The sequence below is a fragment of the Hypanus sabinus genome, chromosome 22 (assembly GCF_030144855.1).
Source record: "Hypanus sabinus isolate sHypSab1 chromosome 22, sHypSab1.hap1, whole genome shotgun sequence".
Classification (NCBI taxonomy): Eukaryota; Metazoa; Chordata; class Chondrichthyes; order Myliobatiformes; family Dasyatidae; genus Hypanus; species Hypanus sabinus.
Window position 1 is genome coordinate 14336229 of NC_082727.1, and position 24991 is coordinate 14361219.

A 24991-nucleotide genomic window follows, 5' to 3' on the forward strand; every position below is an offset into this window, starting at 1 on the left:
TTTACCTTTCTATGCATATAAAACACTTAAGAAACATACGTATTTCATTAATTAAACCACTGTGTTGCTTAGTAATAATTGTAGCTTTCATCTGGGCAGAGCATGTGAAAACATGCTCCATTAAAATTGTTCCGATTGTTAACTGACCGTAGTGTAACGGTTTTCCAATGGCCGATGGCGTTTCACCTCTTTCTGATCGCTTTATTACTTCCACCTTATTTTCGATCGTGATCATGATTATTTTCATGAAAAGAAACACTGCAGATTCAGAGCTGCGCCGGGTCCTAAAGTCTACCACAGTGAAACCGGTTAAATAAGGGACTTGAGCATCTGCATTTTTTGGTATCAGCGGGGTTCCCAGATCAATCCCCTACGGATAAGGGGGGCTGATGATCCTAATTCCTAATGATCTTGGCCTGAAATGCTTGCTCTTTATTCCTCTACATAGATGCTGCCTTACCTGTTGAGTTCTTCCAGCATTTTGTGTGTGTTGCTCTGGACCTCCAGCATCTTCAGAACCTCTTGTGTTTATGTCCTTGCCACCTCCCTGATGCAGTAATCTCTGAGAGCAGAGCAATTGGTAATTCTAAGATGATAATTGGTGGGGAAAATGTTGTCAACGATTTTGAGTCACATTCACTCCAGTGGCCTGAGATTAGCTAAAATGCACCGTGTTTGACAGAGGTTGACCCATTTTGTTATGCATTGAGCCCTAGAGTGATACAGCACAGAAGTAAGCCATTCGGCCCAGTGCATCCATGCTTACCATTATCTACCCACCTATACTAACCTTATTTACTGACACAGTCTGTAGGCGGCAATTCGAATACTTCTTAAGTGTTGAGAGAGTCTCTGTGTGTATAATTATGAGAGGCACAGATGGGGAATACACACAGTCTTTTTCCCGTGGTTGGAGAATCATGAACCGGAGAGCAGAGGTTTAAGGTGAGAGGGGTGAGATTTAGGAGGGAACTTGAGGGACGAATTTTTCACTTAGGAGGTGGTCAGTATATGAAACGAGTTGCCAGCAGAAATGGTTGCGGCAGATACATCAACAGCATTTAAACAATACATGGACAGGAGAGGTTTGGAGGGAGGCAAATGGGACTAGCTTAGATGGGAATCTGGGTCAACATGGACCAGTTGGGCCAAAAGGCCTGTTTCTGTGCTGTATGACTCTGCCTGTATCATCTCCTCAGATTTCAGCTACGTTCTGTGTGAGCAAAATCTTCCTCTCGTCCACTTCCAGCATTAGTTGACGTGGATAGGCTTTTTCCATTGAGAGTAGGGGAGATTCAAACAAGAGGACATAAGTTGAGAGTTGAGGGGCAAAAGTTTAGGGGTAACACGAGGGGGAACTTCTTTACTCAGAGAGTGGTAGCTGTGTGGAACGTGCTTCCAGTAGAAGTGATAGAGGCAGGTTCAATTTTGTCATTTATATGGACAGGAAAGGAATGGAGGGTTATGGGTTGAGTGCAGGTAGGTGGGACTAGGTGAGAGTAAGCATTTGGCACAGACTAGGAGGGCCAAAATGGCCTGTTTCCATGCTGTAATTGTTATATGGTTATTATAGATAGAAGCTGTTCAGTCCACTAATGCTGAAAAAGTGCCTCAGTTATATCCCCTGTGCCCTTCTTCCATCAATCATGTTCTTCCCCCAAAAACATGCAAACTTTCCCTTCTCTGATATTTATGCAATTCCCTTTTTGAATGTTCTTGTTGAATCTGTTTCCATTGACCTTTAGATTCAGACCACTAGCTTGCTGAATATTTTTAATAAGTTTCCACATTTCTCCTTTGGCCCTTTGGCCTGTCATTTTAAATCTGTGAGCTCTGGCTTTCAACATTCCTGGTAATGGAAGCTTTTTCTTTTTGCACGCACCACCAAGTGATTTTAATCATCTCCATTGAACCTTTTAACATCCTCTGCTTGGAGGAAACTACTCGGCACCTCCTGACTTTGCATATCTGAAGTACATTCTCCATGAGGTATTTCTTTACATTAGATTTACTCTCATAACATTCATCAGCTATATGGTCTCAGTATCTCTTACACAATTGTCTCCTGGTACAGTGTTGCATTCTTTCCTCTGTTGTTTCATTGCTAATTCTGCTTTTGATATCCATAACGCTGGAAGGAGTGGTTAGGTTGGATCAACGTAGACCAGACGATCTCAATCCACATTGTAAACTTTCCATGGTTACCAATGATCCCAAACTATTAATCTCCTCATTCTGTTATCCCCTTTACCCTCTGAGGAGAGAATCTGTAACTTGAACTTAATTTGTCATTGAGTTTACAAGAATGAAGGATGATCTCATTTAGGTGTAGCGACTTCCAAGAGAATTGTCAAGATGGATGCCTCTCTTTGGGAACACTAGAGGGGCTGGGCACATTCCGAAAACTTAAGGTTGGCTGTTCAAGAGACTGATGAACAATGAATTTATTGATAAAGGTGTGATTTGAAATGTTCTCCCTCAATGTTGTGAAGATTCAGTTATCGAGCATGTTCAGAGTTGAGATGGATAGACTTTCAGCTGAATCGAGGGCTGTGGGAAATGGAAAGGAGGATAATCCTGAAGAATAGGACCAGATATGGACTCGGCAAATAGCTGAGCAGGCAGGGAGTGCTGTGGATATGATTGTGGTCCCCGTTTTTCTTGTTCTGACTCCTTCATAATACACATTTTTTGAGCTATTGTCCAGGCCTCATTTTACTCCACCTAGCACCAAGGTCCTCCTGCAACCACTCCCATGTGCTTCTGCCTCAAGATGCTGCTTAAGACTCTCCCTTGAACAAGCTCTTGCATATCAGCCCTTATTTTCTGGCGAGGCTTGCTGTCAGATGGTGTTAGTAAGCACTCCCGCACGGTGCTTTGGGAAGTTCCAAGCTGTTCAGGGTGATATGGAATTGCAAGTTGCTTTGGTTTCTGAAAATGGGATGAGTACATGATATATAAAAATATATATTTAGTCTGTAAAGATATGTCAGGGTAGCCGGGTGGTCTAAGGCGTCCCATTCAGGTTGCAGTCTCCACTGGAGGCGTGGGTTCGAATCCCAGTCTTGACAGTTAGGCTTTTGGGCTGGTGCAGTGGTGTAGCAGTTACTGTAACACTATTACAGTGCCAGTAGCCTGGGTTCGGTTCTGCCACTATCTAAATTTATAAATTCTCACTGTGACCGCTTGGGTTTCCTCAGAGTGCTCCAGTTTTCTCCCATTCCAAGATATACAAACTGTTAGTCACATGGGTGTAATTGGGTGCTACGGGTTCGTTGGACCGGTAGGGCCTGTTATTGTGCTGTATGTCTAGATAAAATTTAAAAGATCAGAAGGTAAAATGGCTTTCAAGGATCAATTTTATTTGCCATTTACATTTACATCTGTTAATAATTTGCTTTGGTCATTAAGTCAACAGTCTCAACTTGTCCTCTCTGAGGATTGTTATTGCTATCTTTGCAATAGTCTTGCCATAGTCTTTTAAATTAAAAGAGAGCAGTTGGCACAGCATGCTACCTGGATTATATACTCCGAACTTGCTGGCTTCACATTCAGCGTGGTCTAATCAGTGTGAAGTGGTTGCTGCATCAATTGCTTCCAATTCTCCTTTCCTGTTGGGCCCCGCACCGGCTACATGCAGCTTTCTGAACACTTCAGTGAGCATTACCAAATTAAATTTAAGCCACTCTCAGAATTGCTTAGAGGAGGTCAACAAAAACTCAGTTAGAGAGGCAAGTTTCTAAATGTCATCTTAAAGGAGGAAAATTTTAGGGAAGAGTTTTTGAAATAAGGAACCTTGGCAGCAATATATCAGAAGAAGATTGACTTAGACTGATAGAATGCCATAGCACAGAAACAAGCTCCTTGACTAATCCAGCCCATACCAAACTATTGTTCTGCCTAGTCCTTTTGACCCACACCTGGACCACAATTCTCCATACTCTTCTCAACCTATCCAAACTTAAATATTTCAATCAAACCCAAATTCACCAGTTCACTAGCAGCTCACACCACCCTTTGAATGATAAGTTCCCCCTCAGGTTTCCCTTAAATATTTCACCCTTAAACCATGACCTCTAGCTTTAGTCTCACCCAGCCTCAGTGGGAAAAGACCTGAATCTATTCACCTTGTATGTACCTCTCATGATTTTGTATACCTCATTCCCTTATGCTCCAGGGAATAAAGTCCTAACCTATTCAATGCTTCTCTATAACTCAGATCCTCAAGTCCTGGCACCATTCTTGTAAACTTTCCCTACACTCTTTCAATCTATTCAAAGTACATTTATTTATTCTCAAACTGTATAAATTATACAACCTTCATTTGTCTGCTAACAAGGCAGCCACAACTAAAGAAATCCAAAAGAATCCAATTTTAAAAAGAACCCAGATGCAAGGAGAGAGAAGAAAAAAATCAAATCATGCAGAAAATAAAAGCAAGCAACAGCATTCAGAACCAAATTTAGTCCATAGACGTGGAGCCCAGAGCAGCTGGATTAGGCCCACAGCCTCGGTCTCAGTTCATCACATGTCAGGGTCAATCGCCACAAAGTTCACAGATAGGGAGTGTGTAGCAGCAGAGCAGTCTGACAGCCTCAGCACCACGGAGAGACGAGTAAACATTGCAGAAGAGCAAGCGGAATCAGCCTGATCCTCACCTCTGGTCCCGACACCCTGCCTTATCAACTGTTCCAAATCGGCTCGGCACTTGGATCAATCTGACCTGGCTCCCAGTTTAGGTGGACAGGCTCAGGAACTCCCCTCCGACTCGCTTGCTCCAACTCCATCTCTGACTCCGCCTCTATCTTGGACAGGACTTTCTTTTTAAATATTGGAGTGTTGCTTGACCAAATATCTGATAAAGGTGATACAAGGTGATGGTTAGATCAGGATAACCTCTGATGGAGGGAGAGCAGAACATGGGAGGCCAACCAGATATGCCTTGAAAAATACACTTACCTACCACCTATCAGCTTCCTTATTCAAAACATAGTTCTCTGCAACTCTAGCCATCTCCAAAGGGATCCCATATCTTTGCCTTCCCTCCTCCCCAATTTCCACAGGGATAATTCCATCTGTGATTTCATTGCCCATTTGTTCCTCCATGCTAATCTCCCTCCCAGCACTTATTCCTTCAAACAGCCGAAGTGCTACACCTAGCCATTCACTTCCTCCCTTACCTCCATTCAGGGCCTCAACCAGTCCTTCCAGGTGAGGCAACATTTCACCTGCGAATCTGCTGGGGTTGTCTATTGTACCTGTTGCTGTTGATGCAGCCTCCTCTGCATTGGTGAGTCCTATCCTAAATTGGGGGACCACAATGTCAGGCAGTTCTGCTCCATCTGCCGAGAGCGGATCTTCCTGGTGGCCAAAAATATTTATTCTGATTCTCCTTCCCTATCCGACATGTCTGTCCATGCCATCCTCTTGTGCCACAATGAGACCACCCTCACAGTGGAGGAGCAACACCCTACATTCCATCTGAGTACCCTCCAACCTGACGGCATGAATATCGATTTCTCCTTCCGGTTGAAAAAAAATTCCCTCCCTCTTCCCCTTCTATTCCCCATTCTGACCTCTTACCTCTTCTCATCTGCCTGTCACCTTCCCCTGATGTCCCTCCTCCTTCCCTTTCTCCTTTGATCTGCTCTCCTCTCCTATGAGATTCCTTCACTTCCAGCCCTTTACCTTTCCCACCCACCTGGCTTCACCTATCACCTTTTAGCTATCCTCGTTCCCCTCCCCCCCACTTTTTATTCCGGTGTCTTCCCCCTCCCTTTCTAGTCCTGTTGAAGGGCCTCAGCCCGGAACTTTTGACTGTTTATTTATTTCTATTGATGCTGCCTGGCCTGATTTCCCACAGCATTGTGTATGTGTTGCTTTGGATTTCCAGCATTTGCAGAATCCCTCATGTTTATGTATTGGAAAAGTCATGTTTCGGGGTAACTGAGTTGTATGAAAGCTGCTGATAAGCTGAGGCAGCATGCAGATCTGCAGTGACAACTCATCAAAGCCAAAGTCAAAATAAAATTTATTATCAAAGTACGTATAGGTACCTTGAGATTTCATTCTCTTGCATACGTTTAAAGGGAAGGAAAAGAAATGCAATAGAATTTATGAAAAACTATACATAAACAGAGACTGACAACCAAAGTGCAAATGAAGACAAATAGTGTAAACTAAAAAAAATACTGAGAACATGAGTTGTAAAGAGTCCTTGAAAGTGGGTCTGCGGGTCGTAGAATCAGCTCAGAGTTGTGAGTGCAGTTATCCACGCAGGCTCAGGAGCCTGATGGTTGTAGGATAATAACTGTTGCTGAATATTGTGGTGTGGGACCTCAGGCTCCTGCAGGAGTACAGTGTTTGAATGAGAAAGCTTCTCTTTGTGATGCAGCCTCCACTTTCAACATGAACTGAAGATTGCACCGTACTCTGAAAATGGCTGTCCATGTCCCCTTACCTGCCAGCTTGTACTTCTCCCCCTCTCTTTCCAGTCCTGACTAAAGGGTCTCGGCCCAAACAACAACTTTTCGTTTCCCACCATAGATGTTGCTTGACCTTTTGAGATCTTCACCCAGCACAGCTGGCTCGTAACTACCCTCCTAAGAGGTCGAGTAAGCCAGAAAGCTCGGGGGACCATTTTAGGGATGAGCATTGCTTTGAACAAATTAAAGGTTGCTTTCAGTAAATTAAAGAAGATTAAAAACCAAGTGTGAGTTGACTCTTTGCTGTTAATTCTTCAATGGAAGTTCAATCCCTGAGACTTGAATTTGGCACACTTCCAGGCAATAAGTCGCAAATGAAAGAGATCATTTTGAAATTCTGCCATTTACTCTCTTGAGGTATCTTGGCTGAGGAATGAGTCAATTCCACCCATTAACGTTAATGATCTTCACCCAGATCCATTTATAAGAAAATAAATTGGCAGGATTATCACAGAAGCAATTAGGATTATACATCCAGCATTTAAAGTAAAGTGACTGATACTCTTTAAAGCACTGTGGCTAAGAGGGACTCGGCACAAATATTGCCATCTCTGAGCACTGCAGGTTTAGCATTTGTCATCCATTGAGCAGCAGCTAGATTAGTTTAAGGTTTTCACTCTCTTTTCTGAAGCTTGAGCGTGAAACCCAGGCAGATGATCACAGCTCAGCACTGATGGTGAGTGACTTGTTAATTGTGTGTCCTCTTAAATGGCAACCTACGAGAAAGACTTGTGGTTCTACAGGACACTCCAAGTCCCTCACATCCAATGAATTGTTTTGAAAATGCAATTACCATTGCAATGAAGGGTTTATTGATTTATTTGGTCATCACCGGCAAGTCAACCATTCTTTGCCCAGCCTTTGTTCACCTATGAACTTAGAATTAAAATCAGCTTTGTTATCACTGACATACTGTATGTTATGAAATTTGTTGTTTTGTAGCAGCAGTACGGTGCAATACATAACAAGATTAATATAAAAAATAAATAAGTTATACAAAAAGGGAGTAAAATAGGAACAGCCATTTCCCCTCCCCCACCAGATTTCTGAATGGCCCATGAACACCAGGTCATTATTTTGCTCTCTTTTTGTGTTTTGAGGACCCCCACCACACAGGACAGGTGCTCTTCTCAGGGGGAGGTACAGGACCCTTAAGGTCCACACTCAATGTTTTAGGAACAGTTTCTTGCCCTCCCCCACCAGATTTCCGAATGGCCCATGAATACTACCTCACTGTTTTTGCTCTCTTTTTGCACTGCTCAGCCTTAATGTATTTTTAGTATATTTTATGTATTGCACTGTACTGCTGTCACTACACATTTCATGACATATGTCAGTGATAATAAACCGGATTCTGTTTCTGATTCACCTTGGCCCTTTCTTCATGTTAAGATCCCATTAGTTACAGTTTGCCAGCCTGACGCCAACTCTCTCTTTTTCTGTCAGTCAGTTAATCCTGTATCCATGCATTAACACCAACTCTGACCTTGTGCAATAGTTTCTTATCTGGATTCTTGTCAGCTCTCTTAATACCTCTTTATGTAACTTGGCATCAAACTTCATTTAATAATGCCCCTCCGAGACATCCTGGGGTACTTCTGTTGATTGAGATTGAGGTGTTATATAAATTTGTATTTTTGTAAATAATTTGAATCATTTTATGGAATCATATTTTCACCTTCTTGATAGTTTTGCGCCTGACACAACAGTATTTCTAAACATCTTAGGTAACTGTGCTTCAGGGGAGCTGAAGATGGCTCTAATTACTGAGCTCCCTGGACAGCGCGCTGCGCATTATGGGACTGTACTCAGCCGTCTTGTTAGCAGCTCGTTATTTTCCTAAAGCGGTGAAGTTGAAGCCAAGGCAGGCCGACGGGCAGTCAGTTTTGTTATCAACCAAGCAAGCCGCTAGCCACCCCTCCCCCTTCACCGTATCCAGGAGCTTTGCAGAGACCGCTGTTGATACTAAGTCTATAAGACATTGGAGCTGAGTTAATGGAAAATAATGGGATCTGACAGGCTTTCTTGACATGTGCACATGCAATTATTATTGATTCTTTCCTTGTATTTAAAAAATATATTTCTGTAGAACATCCCATGGTTGCTGTGTCGGAAATGCAGCATTACCCCTGTGAACAGCAGGCTCCCCTAACAGACAATAATGACCAATGGTCATCTCAATGATGATAGCTAGAAGAAGCTTCTGCATTAAAAAAACATCTGAGAAAAGATGGGGTCTCAGTTTAATGTGTTATCTGATGAGGTGCACCTTCCACAATGAGGTACAACCTCAGTCCTGTTCTGGTGCTGTATAAGCTGCTCAGATCCCTGTTGTAAGACAGCTTAAGAGCATTCAGAACTGTAAGCTGTTGTGAAGACCAGCAACTTTGCTCTTCCTTCAAAGCTCGGTCCCAGGTCAACATATTGCTCAATCCCATCTCATCCCAGCAAAACACCTCAGAGGCGTAAATTCTTGGATTTATTCAGCATCCTGTCCTGATGCATTTTGTCAAAATTTCATTCATTGAGATTCCAATTTTATCACTATTTTGCTTAATCCTTTAAAACTCTTTGTTTATACCTTTGATCAGTTCACAGGATATAGTTTTCACTTATTGACCATCCTTAACTGCCCTAAGTTCTGAATTGCCATGTGTGATGACATCCTGGTCTGGGATGGTGATAATGTCACAGGGGAGGTATCTGAAAGGGGTCTTGATGAGTGATGTCACAGAGCAGAAGGGACGTTACCAAAATAGTTGTTCCTAAACCGCTCCACAGTGTAGATTTAAAGCATAAAACTATGGCCTGATGAAAATCTTCTGTGCTTTTATTTGGGACATGTCATATTCTTAACGGTTCTTGTGTTCCTGTAGTATGTGGTACAATTCATGCCCCTTTCAGAACTCACATTGCAGGCACAATACTTGTAATAAAATGGTGTGGCACAGTACTTTAGTGGTTAGCATAACACTACTACAGCCCCTGCTACCTGTAAGGAATTTATACATTCTCCCTGTGACTGTATGGGTTTCCTCTGAGAGCATTCCCATATTCCAACTGGTCACATAGGTGTAATTGGGCAGCACGGACTCTTTGGGCCAGAAGGGCTTGTTTCCGTGCGGCATCTCTAAATAAAAACAAAACAAAAACTTAGCCTTATAATTGTAATAAACTTAGAATAAAGTGGAATATTCAGTGGAGGATTTTATATTGTTTGTTTTTAATAAAGGTTCTCAGATCTGAAATGTCTCTCTTTTTCTCTCTCCATGAACGCTGCCGTTTCTGCTGAGTGATTCTAGAATTTCCATTTTTGTTGTATATTATTCGGGTCTGCCATTGATCTTTCCTGCATGAACTTGCTCCCACTTCTTTCTCCAACTATAACAAGGCTCACCCTTCTCATGCTCACAGCTTCCACTCCTCTGTGGTTGAATCATATCCTTCAGTCTTCTCCTCATCCATCTGCATTGCCCTGTACACAGTGTTTCCCAACCTTTATCGATGCCATGGACCAACACCATTCAGCAAGGGGTCCGTGGACCCCAGGTTCACTCATTTCTCTCCAAAAAGAATTTGTGTACAAACATTGAATGTATCTAGCATCTTTATCCCAAACTATCTCCCATCTTCTGTCTTGCACTTTGGAGAGATTATAATTTTGTCTCTGGTTTTGTAACTTTACGGTTAACTAGCTAATACATGTCAATACAGGTGCAATGAAAAAATTGCTTGTAGCAACATCGACTTATAGCATCACATCAGCAGCATTCACAAAAATAAACAAATTATACACAATTTTTACAAGAAATAACACAAATAGAATAAAAATACAACATCAATTTTAATGCAGAGTGGTCATGGTGGTAAACTCTTGTGATTATGGTTTTGCCAGTTGGTTCAAGAACAAAATAGGTGGTGTGAGGCTTCAGGCTTCGGTACCTCCTATCCAATGGGGCTGCAGAAAGATGGCATGGTCCAGGTGGTGGGGATATTTGATGATGGATGCTGCCATCTTGAGGCAGTGCCTCCTGTCGATACTACCAGTGGAGGGGAGGGGTGTACAGTACCCATGATGTATTAGGCAGTCCATTACTCTTTGCAACTCTGTCCATTTGAGTTACCAGACCAGGCTATGATACAATCAGGAGATATTCAGCAGTACACCTGTGGAAGTTTGTTCAAGTGTTCAGTCACAAGCAAAAATTTCCTTAACCTCCAAAGAAAGTGAAGGTGTCTGTTAAGCCACTAGTTGGTTTGTTTAATCTGGACAAATTTTGAAGGGCATGTGCTTAAGGGGAAGTCATACAAGCACTAATGAGCAAAGATTGAAGAGCGCAGGAAATGGGGGAGTTGGTAGATTAGGAGGAGGCTCAGTCACTGGCTTGGACATGGAAATACAAGAGACTGCAGATGCTTGAATCTGGACAGTCTGCTGGAGAAACTCAGCAGATCAGGCAGCATCTGGAGGAATTATTGATGTTTCACATTGGCATGGGTTCCTGCTGATTTCCTTCCACAACTATCTCTAATCTTCACACTTCCCTCCCCCCAATCTCACTCCAGTTGTCTCCCAAAATATTTCCTCTCCCATCTACCCTCTACCCACTCTTCCCTCACCCTCTCTCTCTCACCCTTGCCCTCACTCCCTCTCCCCTTCACCCACCTCTCTTCCTCCCCTTAACCATCTGAACCTCCTCCATCCTCCCCTTTCCTCTTCAAGCCCTCCCTTCCTCACTCCCATGCTAACTCACTTTCTCTATCTGTTTGTCTGCCTATTATCCACAGGGCACTGCCTCCCAACTCTATTATCATGTTCATTTCTGTCCCATCAATATATAAAGGATGTGGAAACTTTAGAGAAGGTGCAGAGGAGATTTACCAGGACTCTGCCTGGATTAGAGAGCATTACAATAGACAAAAGGTGCAGGAGTAGGCCATTCGGCTCTTCAACCAGCACCGCCATTCACTGTGATCATGGCTGATATTACACAATCAGTACCCCGTTCCTGCCCTCTCCCCATATCCCTTGACCCCGCTATCTATAAGAGCTCTATCTAACTCTCTCTTGAATGAATCCAGAGACTTGGCCTCCACTGCCTTCTGGGGCAGAGCATTCCACATATCCACTACTCTCTGGGTGAAAAAGTTTTTCCGCATCTCTGTTCTAAATGGCCTACCCCTTATTCTTAAACTGTGGCCTCTAGTTCTGGACTCACCCATCAGTGGAAACAAGCTTCCTGCCTCCAGCATGTCCAATCTCTTAATAATCTTATATGTTTCAATCAGATCCCCTCTCATCCTTTTAAATTCCAGTGTATACAAGCCCAGTCACTCCAACATATGACAGTCCTGCCATTCCAGGAATTAACCTTGGTAACCTACGCTGCACTCCCTCAATAGCGAGAGTGTCCTTCCTTAAATTTGGAGACCAAAACTGCACACAATACTCCAGGTGGGGTCTCACCAGGGCCCTGTACAGCTGCAGAAGGACCTCTTTGCTCCTATACTCAATTCCTCTTGTTATAAAAGCCAGCATGCCATTAGCTTTCTTCACTGCCTGCTGTACCTGCATGCTTGCTTTCATTGACTGATGTACAAGAACATCTAGATCTCGTTGTACTTCCCCTTTTCCTAACTTGACTCCATGAGCGTTGGCTGAGTGAATTAAGGCATTGCTCTTTGGAGTGAAGGGGGATCAGATATGACTTGATGTAGGTGCATAAGATGATAAAAGGCATAGTGGTAATGGCAAATACTGAAGGATATAATTTTAAGGTGAATGGAGGAGAGTTTAGGGAGGGTATCAAAGACAAGTTATTTTTTACACAGAGTGGCGGGTGCCTGGAACAGACTGCAGGAAGTGGTGGTAGAAACAGTTACAATAGAGACATCCAAGAGACTCATAGATAGGCACATATGAAAGAAAAATGGAGGGCTATGTAGGAGGGAAGATTTAGATTGATCTTAGAGTAGGTTAAAAGGTCAGCACAAAATTGTGGGCTGAAGAGCCTCTACTGTGATCTACTATTCCATGTTCTATGTTCCTCTGCCACCCCTTCCTACCTGGCTCAACATGTCTGTCATCTGTTTCCCTCCTCAGTCCATCTATCACTTCCAGTTTCACCATTTTCCCTTCTCTTTATACCAGCCATCTCCCCTCTCCACTTTCAATCCTGATGCAGGATTTCAACCTAAAGCATCAACAGTTCCTTTCCTCCGGCAGATGTTTCTCAGCCCACTGAGTTCCTCCGGCTGATAGATTGCTTCACTAGCTTGGATATGTTGTTCCAAATGGCCTATTTCTATATTGCAATTTGAACATACATCATAAAACTCAAAATCATTAAACAAATTAACAATTTGGAAGAGCGGACCAAGTGTAGCGTATCTAAGTTTATTGATGACACTAAATAGAGCAGAAAAACAAATTGTGCAGAGTCTGCAGAGAAATATAGATAGATTAAGTCTGCAGAGAGATATAGATAGGTTAAGTGATTTCATTTCAGAGCTCCTGTCCTGGACCCAGCATGGTAGCATCTCTACTTCCTTAGGATTTTGCGAAGATGTAGTAGAGCATCTAATACTTCGACAAACTTCTATAGATGTGTGATGGAGAGTATATTGACTGGTTGCATCACAGTCTGGTGTGGAAGCCCCAATGCCCTTGAATTGAAAATGCTACAAAAAGTAGCGGATGCAGCCCAATCCATTGTGGGTAACACCCTCCCACAGTTGAGCATACCTACATGGTGCACTGTCACAGCATCCATCATTAGAGACCCCCACCACCCAGGCCATGCTCTCTTCCCATTGCTGCCATCAGGAAGAAGGTACGGGAGCCTCAGGACTCACACAACCAGGTCCAGAAACAGTTATTATCCCTCAACCATCAGGCTCCTGAACCAAAGGGGTTAACTTCACTCACCCCATCACTGAACTGTTCCCACACCTATGGACTCACTTTCAAGGACTCTTCATCTCACGTTTGCGATATTTATTGTTTGCTAGTTTATTTGGTTGCTGGTTTTGTATTTGTATAGTTTGTTGTCTCTTGCACATTGGTTGTTAGTCTGTCTTGGGTGCAGTCTTGCACTGATTCTGTTATGGTTCCTGGATTTACTGAGTATGCCTGCAAGAAAAAGGTTCTCAGGGTTGTGTAACTGGAGGATGTAGCTATACTGCGATGGTAAATTTACTTTGAACTTTGAGTTGGCAAGGGTTTGACAGAGTACAATGTTGGTAAATGTGAGGCCATCCACTTTGGAAGGAAAATCTATTTAATTATTATTTATTAATGCTTTTTATTGTTAAAATGGTGACAGGGTGCAGCATGCTACTGTGCAGAGTACTCGTGCATGGTTTGTTCGTGCGCAATGGGTTATAAAGAAGGCAAATAAAATGTTGGCCATCATTGGTCTAGGAATTGAATTTAACAGCAGGAAGGTTATCCTGCAGTTGTGTAAAGGTATTGGTGAGGCTACACCTGGAGTACTGCGTGCACTTCTGGCCTCCTTACTTGAAGGATATACTGGCTTTGGAGGCAGTGCAGAGGAGGTTTACCAGGTTGATTCCAGAGATGTGAGGTAGGGGTAAGATAGAGACAGGGAAATTGTTTCCACTGGTAAGTGAGACTAGAGCTAGAGGGTATAGCCTCAAGATTCAAGAGAAATAGGTTTAGGCTGGAGATGAATGGGAACTGCTTTTCCCAGAAAGTTGTGAATCTGTAGAATTCTCTGTCCAGTGAAGCAATAGAGACTATGTCATTAAATATATTTAAAACACGGTTAGGGTTTTGCATAACAGGGTTATGGGGAAAAAGGCAGATGGATGAAGCTGAGTCCACGTCTGGATCCTGATATTATAGAAAGGTGAAGAAGGCTCGGTGGGCCAGATGGTTGATACCTGCTCGTTACGTTCTACCTTCTTAAAATGCAACCATGTTAACCTTGCTTCTGTCTCCTCCGTGCCTTGCTGGGGTCTGTGTGTAATGTGTGTGTCCTTCTCTCCAGGTGCTGGAGGTGGTGCGCTCTAACTATGACACACTGACCCTGAAGCTGCAGGACGGCTTGGACCAGTACGAGCGCTACTCGGAGCAGCCCAAAGAAGCAGCTTTCTTCAAGGAGTTGGTAAGTGAGGAACCCACAAGGAGCCGCCAGAGCACAGCGGAAACACCTTGCTTGTCTGCTATCCTTTGAGATTCAGATTAAGATTTATTTCTGAATATGTACATGAAACATGCAGTGAAATTTGCTGCCATTTGCCTTAATAACCAACACAACCCAAGGATATGCTGGGGGCAGTCTGCAAGTGTTGTTCCACATTCCAGCACCATCATAGCATGCCCACGATATTCAGCAGAACACAGAACACAGCAATCAAAAAAAAATGCAACAGCAAGAGAAGTCCCTTTCCTCCCTCCCAACCAGCCACACACACAGTCCACTAGGCCCAGGCCAAACCACCTTTGGCCTCTGGCTTCCAGTCTGCAGCGGGCTTGTAGACCCTTTCCAGATATCAGAAGCTTCAATATAAATTAATTGTACTTAATAATCAACTTGATAATGACTGAGTGATCTGTGTTAATAATGTTAGTTGAGGGGTGAATTAGTTAGTTGAGGGGAGAAGTCCAGGAACTACCCTATTCTTAATTGAAGCAATCCCATGTTACAAGTTCTGTGCTAGTTCTTTGTTCTGTAGAGCTACAGTGGTGCTAGAAAGTTTGTGAACCTTCTTATTTCTGCATAAATATGACCTAAAATGTGATCAGATCTTCACATAAGTCCTAAAACCAGATAAAGAGAACCCAATTAAATAATTAGCACAAGAACATTATATTTGTTCATTTATTTATTGAGTAAAGTGATCCAATTTTACATGTATTTGTTGGCAGAAGTATGTGACCCTCTGCGGTAATGCCTTCTACAAAAGTTATTTGGAGTCAGGTGTTCCAATTGATGAGATGAGGTTGGAGGTGTGGATTGTGGAGGTGCCCTGCCTATAAAAAAGACACACAAAGTCAGGTTACTGATAGAGCCTGCTCCTCTCAAGAAAAATCTGTTTATATGTATATGTACCATGCCTCGATCAAAACAACTTAGAAGAAGAATTGTAGAAATGCATGAAGCTGGAAAAGGCTGCAAAAGTATTTCTAAAGACCCGCATGTTCATTAGTCCACAGTAAGGGAAATTTTCTACAAATGGAGGAAACTCAGTACTGTTGCCACTTTCCCTAGGAGTGGGCATCCTTCAAAGGTCACACCAAAATCTCAACTTGCAACGCTGAGGGAGGTGAAAAAGAACCCAAGAGTAACAGCAAAAGACCTGCAGAAATCTCTAGAACTTGCTGAAGTCTTTGTGCATGTGTCCACTGTAAGAGAAACACTGAACAACAATAGTATTCATGGATGGACACCATAGAGGAAGCCACCGCTCTCCTAAAAGAGCATTGCTGCTTGTCTCAAGTTTGCAAAAGATCACCTGGATGTTCTACAATGCTTCTGGGACAATGTTCTGTGGATTGATGAGATAAAAGTTTAACTTTTTGGCAGTAATGCATATTACTATGTTAGTGGAAAAAGGCACTGCACACCAACACCAAAACCTCATCCCAACTGTGAAGCATGTGGAAGGAGCATCATGGTCTGGGGCTGCTTTGCTGAGTCAGGGCCCGGACAGCTTGCGATCGTTGAGGGAACAATGAATTCAAAATTGTATCAAGACGTTTTACTGCCAAAGTAGCAGTCCGTCACCTGGCTTAATAGAAGTTGGATAATGCAACAAGGCTGATCCGAAAAACAAGACTAAATCAAAAACGGAATGGTTTAAAAAGAATAAAATTCATGTTTTGGAATGGTTCAGTCAATGGTCGTGACCTTAATCCTATAGAAATGTTGTGGAAGGACCTGAAGCAAGCAGTTCACGCAAGGAAGCCTGCCAACATCCCAGAGTTGAAGCAGTTTTGTAAGGAGGAATGGCCTAAAATTCCTGCAAGCTGATGTACAGAACTGATCAACAGTTACTAGGAACATTTGGTTGACGTTATTGCTGTACTAAGGGGTCACACCAGTTACTGAAAGCAAAGGTTCACTTACCTTTTCCACAAATATGTGTAATATTGGATTGTTTTCCTCAATAAGTAAATGAACAAGTATATTTTTGTGTTATTTATTTATCTAGTTTTACGAGTTGTGTGAAGATCTGATCACATTTTAGGTCATATTTATGCAGAAATAGAGAAAATTCTACAGGGTTCACAAACTTTCCAGCACCACTGTATGTAGGAGGAAAGGGTTAGATTGATTTTAAAGTAGGTGAAAAGATTGGTACAACATTGTGGGCTGAAGGTCCTGTACTGTTCTTTGTTCTATACTTTGCGGCCATTGGAGGGAACCGATGGAAATGTGGGTTTAATTTGCGTATAAAAGGTGGCTCCCCTGGCATTGCATCCTCAGCCAAGTCCGGCACTGGAGTGTGGGCCTCCACGTTTCTGCTCAGCTTTCTGGATTAGGGCTTGGACTCAAGGCCTTTTGATTCAGAGGCACGGAGGCTGCTGAGCTGTATCTGAGGAGAAGGGACTGTAACCTCCCTCAACACGTTACAGGGCCTTCGGCCAACAACATTGTACTGACATTTTAACCTACCCCAAAATCAATCTAACACTGCCCCCCCCCCCCCAAACCCTCCATTTTTCTTTCACCCATATGCCTACCTATGAGTCTCTTAAATGCCCGTAATATATCTACTACCACCCCGGCAGTGCGTTCCACATACCTACCACTCTGTGAAAAACAGCCTACCTCTGATATCCCCACTACACTTCCCTCCCAGCACCTTAAAATAATGCCCTCTTGCACTGGCCTTTTCCACCCTGGGAAAAAGTCTCTATCTATGGCTCTTACCAGTATCATAATCAGGTTTAATATCACCGACGTATGGCCTGGAATTTATTGTGTTGCAGCGGCAGTACACTGATATACACAGTAATAAAAGCTGTAAACGATAACAAGTATATATTAAAATAAATAAATAGTGCAAAAAGAGGGAAAAAAATCTAAGGAAGTGTTCATTGGTTCAATGTCCATTCAGAAATTTGTTGGTGGAGGGGAAGAAGCTGTTCCTGAAACACTGAGTGTGTGTCTTAAGCCTTTTGTACCTCCTCTTTGGCAGCAATGTCCTGGGCGATAGGGGTCCTTAAAGATAGATGCCACCTTTCTGAGGCATCACCTTTTGAAGGTGCCCTGGATGCTGGGGTCCACAATGGCTGAGTTTACAACCTTCTGCAGCTCTTTTCGACCCTGTGCAGAGGCCCCTCCATACCAGACGGTGATGCAACCAGTTAGAGTGCTCTCCGAGGTTCTGTAGATATTTGCGAGTGCCTTTGGTGACATATCAGTTCTCAAACTCCTAATGAAATGTAGCCACTGTCGTGACTCCTTTGTAACTGCATCAACATGTTGGGCCCGGGATAGACCCTCAGAGATGTTGACACCCAGGAACTTGAAACTGCTTACCCTTTCCACTTCTGATCCCTGGAGTGTGTTCCCTCGACTTCCCCTTCGTGAAGTCCACAATGAATTCTTTAATCTTACTGAGGCTGTGCAAGGTTGTTGCTGTGACACCACTCAACCAGCTGATCTGTCTCACTCCTCTGCGCCTCCTTGTCACCATCTGAAATTCTGCCAATAATAGTTGTGTTGTCGGCAAATTTATAGATGCTGTTTGAGCTATGCTTAGCCACACAATCGTGGGTGTAGAGGACGTATTTCTGATCCGCACGGTCTGTGGTCTCCCAATGCGGAAGTCAAGGACCCAGTTGCAGAGGGAGTTACAGATGCCCAGGTTTTAGAGCTTATTGATTGAGGGTATGATGTGTTGAATGCTGAGCTGTAGTCAATAAGCAGCAGTCTGAAGTAACTATTACTATTGTCCAGGTGAATTAAGGCCAAGCGGAGAGCCAGTGAGATTGCATCCACTGTAAGTCTATTATGCAATAGGCAAATTGCAGTGGGTCCAGCTCCTTGTTTAGGCAGGAGTTGAATCTAGCCATGACTGACTTTTCAAGGCACTTCATCACACTAGGTGTGAATGCCACTGGGCAATAGTCACTGGGGTGACTCCCCCTGCTCTGCTTGGGCACTGGTATAATTGTCACCCTTTTGAAGTAGGTGGGAACCTCCGACTGTAGCAGTAAGAGATTAAAGATGTCTGCCGCCATTTGGTTGGCACAGGTTTCCACAGTCCTACCAGGTCCACGATTAGGGAATGATGCCTTGTTAGGGTTCACTCTTTTGAAAGATGTTCTGACATCACCTCCGAGACAGAGGTCACAGGTCGCTGGATGACACAAAGATCTGCAGATGTAGTTTTATTCTCCCTTTCAAAGCATTGAGCTCATCTGGGAGTGAAGCATCACTGCCATTCATGATGTTGGGTTTCACTTTATAGGATGTAATGACCTTTAAACCCTGCCAGAGGATTCCATCTCTCACCTCAATCAGAACTGAGAGGATTCCAAGAAGAAGATTGCTTCTTGTACACCTCTATCAAGCACCTCTCATCATCCTTCTCTCCAAAGAGAAAAGCACTAGCTCGCTCAGCCTATCTGAAGCTTCCATATTGTGGTGGACCTGATTTGACTTTAGCTTCATAGTTGTGCTTGTTCACCATGTTCCATGTTATATTGGCTATTTCTTACTTTCTCCCAAGCAATGTTTAAATTCCCCACTTACGCCCCGCAGTTTCTAACATTAAAAGTCCAGAGTAAATGTATTATCATAGACAGGTGCTTTTAGTGTTTCCTGATGTGACGATGAATTCAATCTATTTTCTGCTTTTACAACACACACAAGATGCTGGAGGAAATCAGCAGGCCAGGCAGCTACTGTAGAGAGGAATAAACAGTTGACGTTTCAGTCCAAAACCCTTCATCAGGACTCAGCCCGAAAAGTCAACTGTTTATTACCCTCCGTAAATACTGCCTGATCTGCTGAGTTTCTCCAGCATTTTATGTGTTCCTGTGGATTTGCAGCATCTGCAGAATCCCTTGTGCTTATTATTTTTGGCCTATTATTTCTTTGTTTCCCAAGAATGATTCCCCAGTCTCACTGTCCAGTCTGAGCGGACAGTCTAGCAACAAACAGTCTGGTAGTGGAACCCTGAGTTGGGCAATACCTATGCTTGCAGAAGGTGGATGGGGAAGGAATCATCAACATTTTGGTCAAGACCCCGTGAAAGGACCTGAGTCTTGATTTCCTCAGCAGATAGTTGATACAGATTTTGGCATCTATGCCTTGTGTCTCCTGACCTGATTCTCTGTTGCTCTTGCAGGTCCGCTCCATCAGTCTTAACGTGAGGAAGAATCTTGCGGTGAACACTCTGAGCCAGGAGATCTTGCTGAAAGAATTCTCCTCCATATCCTGAGAGAGGCTCCAGCTTTCTACCCACCAGCTCCCAATGCACTGATCTCTCCATTTCCTCTCCTTTCTCCCGGTGGATTACGACACAGTACATTGATTTACTTGTGAAATGAACAATGAGGACTGACTTCCTGTGGTGCCTGTGACTGCTGGCTGTTTCGTTGGGAACTCTCCCAGATCCACCCCCATCTCCACAGCAGCAGGGAGGAGCTCAGCCTCTGTGTCACTGGCACCAGTTACTGCACCCCGGCCAGCATTCACCTCTTTCAGCTGCTTCCCTGTGAGAGTCTTTGCAGAGTTGCTATGTGGTCACACCAGCTGGGCACCAACTCGTAATCACACTGCTCTGGCCCGCCTTCAGTACTTGAATGCCCCTGCTACAGGCTTCCTCTCTCCAAGTCAAGGGGAAATCTGTGACTAGTCACCACAGCCTTGAAAATGCAAGGATTTCTTGGTATGTTCAGAGTTAAATGCGAGGAATGCTGGAAATACCCATCAGTTGTCTCAGTATCTGCGGAGGGAGAAATACCTCGGGCAAATGATCTTCCAATTTGAGTTAATTGTCCCATTCCTGACTTGTACCCAGCTTCTATGGAAATCAGAGTCACGGGTTTATGAGGCAGAGAGTCCCCAACCTGGGAGTAGATGCCTGATAACCTGTTTAGTGATAGTTGCCCACAGCCGGCGCAGGTATGCAATGGTCTGCTGTGAGCTGGAGTGGTTTTTATCTTTAATTTTTTTCAGTGGTGATCCTTACTGTGTTTCCTAGAGGTTCTGGTGGCTGCAAGACAAACAATTCAGCCTCTGTAACCCCCGCGTGATCCAAGAATAAAGAGATGTAACCTACCACCTCGCTCACACGGGAAGCCTTTTAATCCAACCTGCTGAGCATCAGAGAGACAGGGAATGGGGGTTGGAAGCAGCCGGGTGGGGGTGGGAGGAGGGGGAACACACAGCAGGATCTGAGAGTTAAACATAACAGATTTGGCAGACGCTGAAAATCTTGAGCAACACACGCGCAAAATGCTGGAGGAACTCAGCAGGTCAGGCAGCATGAGATGAAAGAGATAAAGATTACCTTTATTTGTCACACATACAACAAAACATACAGTGATTTGCATCAACGACCAGCACAGTGCAAGCGTCACCGTGCTTTTGCCACCAACATAGCATGCCCAAAACTTACCGACCCTCATCCGTATGTCTTTCAAAAGCAGGAGGAAACCCATGTGGTTATAGGGAGAATGTACAAACTCCTTAAGAGAGTGCTGGAAATTGATATCAAATCTGTCAACAGCTGGCTCTGTAAAGCGTTTCACTAACCGCTACACTACCTGCCATCCAATTGCTGGTCAGATCATTGCGTTCAGTCACACCCCGGGCTTCCAGTGTGCGGGGAAACGATGGCCACAGCAGGAATGCTCTCACTTCCTTGGCTGGGCAGGAGAAGCATCTCCTGCTCCCAACTGCCGTCCCCTGTAGGAGGGAAGAGAGGAGAACACGGCAGTCTGCATCTCTTTTTACTGAAATTTACTGCAGACCCTGCGCTTTTTATTTTCCGGCAGACCCATTGAAATGGCAGCTGCGGGTGCAACTGAACAGTCAGCTACAGTGTACAGTAGCTATATTCTTTCCTTTATGGCTTTAAAGGATAAAGAGGAGGGTGACCCAGTGAATGCCGGGATCTGTTTCTTTTCCAGACCCTGTCTGTCCTAACCCTGCACTGTGCCCACACTGGCACCGGTCGCTCATCTGTTTGGGGTGTAGTGGTGAGCCACAAAGCCCAGGCCTTGGTAGTAGGAGGGACCAGTTCCAATGGGGTTTGATCCTTTACCAGAAAGCCTGGTTTTCCCTCAGTAGCTCACTACCATGGCTGTGCACTTCTTCCTGTGAGCAGTCTCGGAATAATTTTCTTTCCAACTTCATCAGGGTGGTGCACTGCTCGCCCTGTGGGCTCAGGAAGTGCCAAGTGCTCTGCTTTGTAGCCTTTCTCACCTGGTAGCACACTAGCCACTGGTTGTAGAGTCTCACAACACAGAGTTAGTCAGATTTATTTATCACATGTATGTTGAAACATGCAGCGAATTGCATCATTTGCATTGACAACCAACACCACCTAAGGATGCGTTGAGGGCAGCCCGCAAGTGTGGCCACACATTTTCCAGTGCCGAAGTGGAATGCCCACAATGCTCAGCACAACAGAACAGAAAAAAACAAGCTACCTTCCTTGCTCCCTCCCACCCACACTGTAATCTAACCCCCCCAGAGAGGCCACCTCCAGTTGTCAGGCCTTCAACTTCGCCTGTGGCTTCAGGCATTGGGCATTGACTTCTGGCCTTCTGCTCATGGACAGAATTTACTGACAGCAGCAAAAATGAACTCCAGTCTCTGGGGCTGTAGTAACATTAAGCTAACCACAATGCTAGCCCTGTCTAAGAGTGTCTGACACTCCACCAGCACCCCTGACAGTGCATTCGAGGCACTTCTACACTTTGTGAACGTACACCTCCTTCATATTTACCCCTCTCACCTGCCTTCTAAGGCTAGATACTTGAATCCTTGGGATAAGCTACCACCCCAATGTCTTGCATAATTTAATAAACTTCCATCAAATTTCTCCTCAGTTTCCCTAGAGAAAACAACCCTAAATTGTCCAACCTGTACTTATAGTGCACGTCCAACACAGCAAGCAGCATCCCGATAAACATCCCCTTCACCCTCTTCAAAGAATCCTTGTTCTACAACCGCAACTGAGCATAGCTATCTAAATGCAGCCAAGCCACAGTTTTATAACGTTCTGTCTCTAGAACTCAGTGCCACAAATAATGAAGGCAAGCATGAGGGCTTTCTTACCCTATCAGCCAATTGTATCTGGATGCCAAGGTCCCTCCATTCATCCGTGTATCAGGATCCTGCCATTAACCATATTCTCTCTTTATCTTGGTTTGGTGTTCAATAGGAGAGTGTAGAGGGAGCTTCACTCTGTATCTAACCCGTGCTGTCCCTGTCCTGGGAGTGTGTGATAGGACAGTGTAGAGGGAGCTTCACTCTGTATCTAACCCGTGCTGTCCCTGTCCTGGGAGTGTGTGATGGGACAGTGTAGAAGGAGCTTCACTCTGTATCTAACCCGTGCTGTCCCTGTCCTGGGAGTGTGTGATGGGACAGTGTAGAAGGAGCTTCACTCTGTATCTAACCCGTGCTGTCCCTGTCCTGGGAGTGTGTGATGGGACAGTGTAGAGGGAGCTTCACCCTGTATCTAACCTGTGCCAGAGCAACACGGGGTATTTATAGGGAAAAATTAGAACTGGGCAACACAGAAACAAATCACTCAAGATCATCAGGTCAATGCCAGAAGACGTGATAGCTATTTAGTCCGCTCATTATAAAATATTGGCGAGTATCAGATATGATCAACATTTGATGGGAGTTGTGTTTACTTTTACGTAAGAGAGTTCTACACTTCTGTTCCCCGTGGCTAAAAGTAGAAGGTAGGGATGAAAGGTGTCGAATGGGGTCAACAGTGGGGTGGGAAACATCGAGAGGTTGCCACAGCCGGGGATTTATTATTGAAGCTTTTTTTTTACTGCAAAATCAAAGAAGTGATTCAAAAGCTGTTTATTTGATCCAGGAGTTTGTATGAGGAGCCATCAGTGATATTTAACGCAAGGATGACCGCGGGATGTGCAGCGGCGGGCAGCTTACACTGGGGCTGCCCGCTGTTAATTATAAACTGTGTGTGATGACTCGCCTGTCCTCCTGTTCTATTCAACCTCGGAGCTTCCCTGCACCTCTTTCATCCTCTAACCGCATATTACTGCCACCCTGAGGAATAGTACCAATTGTGGCGCTTTAATCAAGTGGATTCTGTCACCCCACCCCGCCGGATGCGGAGTTGCGAGAGGTCGAGTCACGGTACCCTCTTGCAGAGAGTCCTCAATCCGTTCCCTCCTGTCTCATGCTGCGAGGGCAGTTTATCAAGTGTACTCAAGAAGCTGATTGGTGTTAGGAGTATTTGACTTATTGCAGCTCAGAATGGCTGGCACTTCCAAGCTGTCTTCCGCTGGTTCGTGATGTCCTGTGTGCTTCACCAGCCTATGAAGTAGAGGCAGATAGGAAAGTCAGTGCAGAGCAGGATCCCACAATCCGGTGGCGTTGATAGGTGGGAACCTTTGTCAAAAAGGCCGCCGGTACCGCCATTTTTACTTGTCGCCGAGGCCTTTTGAGAGGGTAGCAGGAACATTCAAAGGTGGCTGCATTCTTCCATAGCTCTGTAGCATTCTAGTTAGACCACACTTGGAATATTGTGTTCAGTTCTGGCCACCTCTTTATAGGGTGGATGTGTATGTGTAGAAGAGATTTACCAGATTGCTGTCTGGACTTGTGAGGATAGGTTGAGCAAGCTACAGCATTTCTCTGGAGTGAAGGAGGATTAAGGATGACTTGATACAAGATGATAAGAGGCATAGTTCTGAAGGGCAACTTTTTTGCACAGAGGACAGTGAATATATAGAATGAGCTGCTAGAGCAAGTGGGTGAGGCCGGTGCAAAGACACCTGGAGGTAATGTTGCAGCTATATTGGACCCTGGTCAGACCCCACTTGGAGTACTGTGCTCAGTTCTGGTTGCCTCACTACAGGAAGGATGTGGAAGCCATAGAAAGGGTGCAGAGAAGATTTACAAGGGTGTTGCCTGGATTGGGGAACATGCCTTATGAGAACAGGCTGAGTGAACTCGGCCTTTTCTTCTTGGAGTTAAGAAGGATGAGAGGTGACCTGATAGAGTTGTACAAGATAATGAGAGGCATTGATCGTGTGGATAGTCAGAGGCTTTTTCCCAGGGCTGAAATGGTTGCAACAAGGGGACACAGGTTTAAGGTGCTGGGGAGTAGGTACAGAGGAGATGTCAAGGGTAAGTTTTTCACTCAGAGAGTGGTGAGTGTGTGGAATGGGCAGCCGGCAACAGTGGTGGAGGCGGATATGATGGTCTTTTAAGAGACTTTTAGATAGGTACATGGAGCTTAGGAAAATAGAGGGCTATAGGTAAGCCCAGTAATTTCTAAGGTAGGGACATGTTCGGCACAACTTTGTG

At 44.3% G+C, this 24991-nt stretch overlaps 1 protein-coding gene across 1 annotated transcript in view; it reads left to right on the forward strand.

Annotated features, from left to right (window-relative positions):
- The window catches only part of armh3 (armadillo like helical domain containing 3), a 191367-nt gene extending 170617 nt beyond the window's left edge, over window positions 1-20750 (forward strand). The window contains exons 25-26 of the mRNA XM_059947083.1: window positions 14498-14614; window positions 19815-20750. Of these exons, the coding sequence (XP_059803066.1) occupies window positions 14498-14614; window positions 19815-19907 (210 nt within the window). The 3' untranslated portion in view covers window positions 19908-20750. The remainder of the gene's footprint in view (window positions 1-14497; window positions 14615-19814) is intronic.
- Window positions 20751-24991: the final 4241 nt, after the last annotated feature.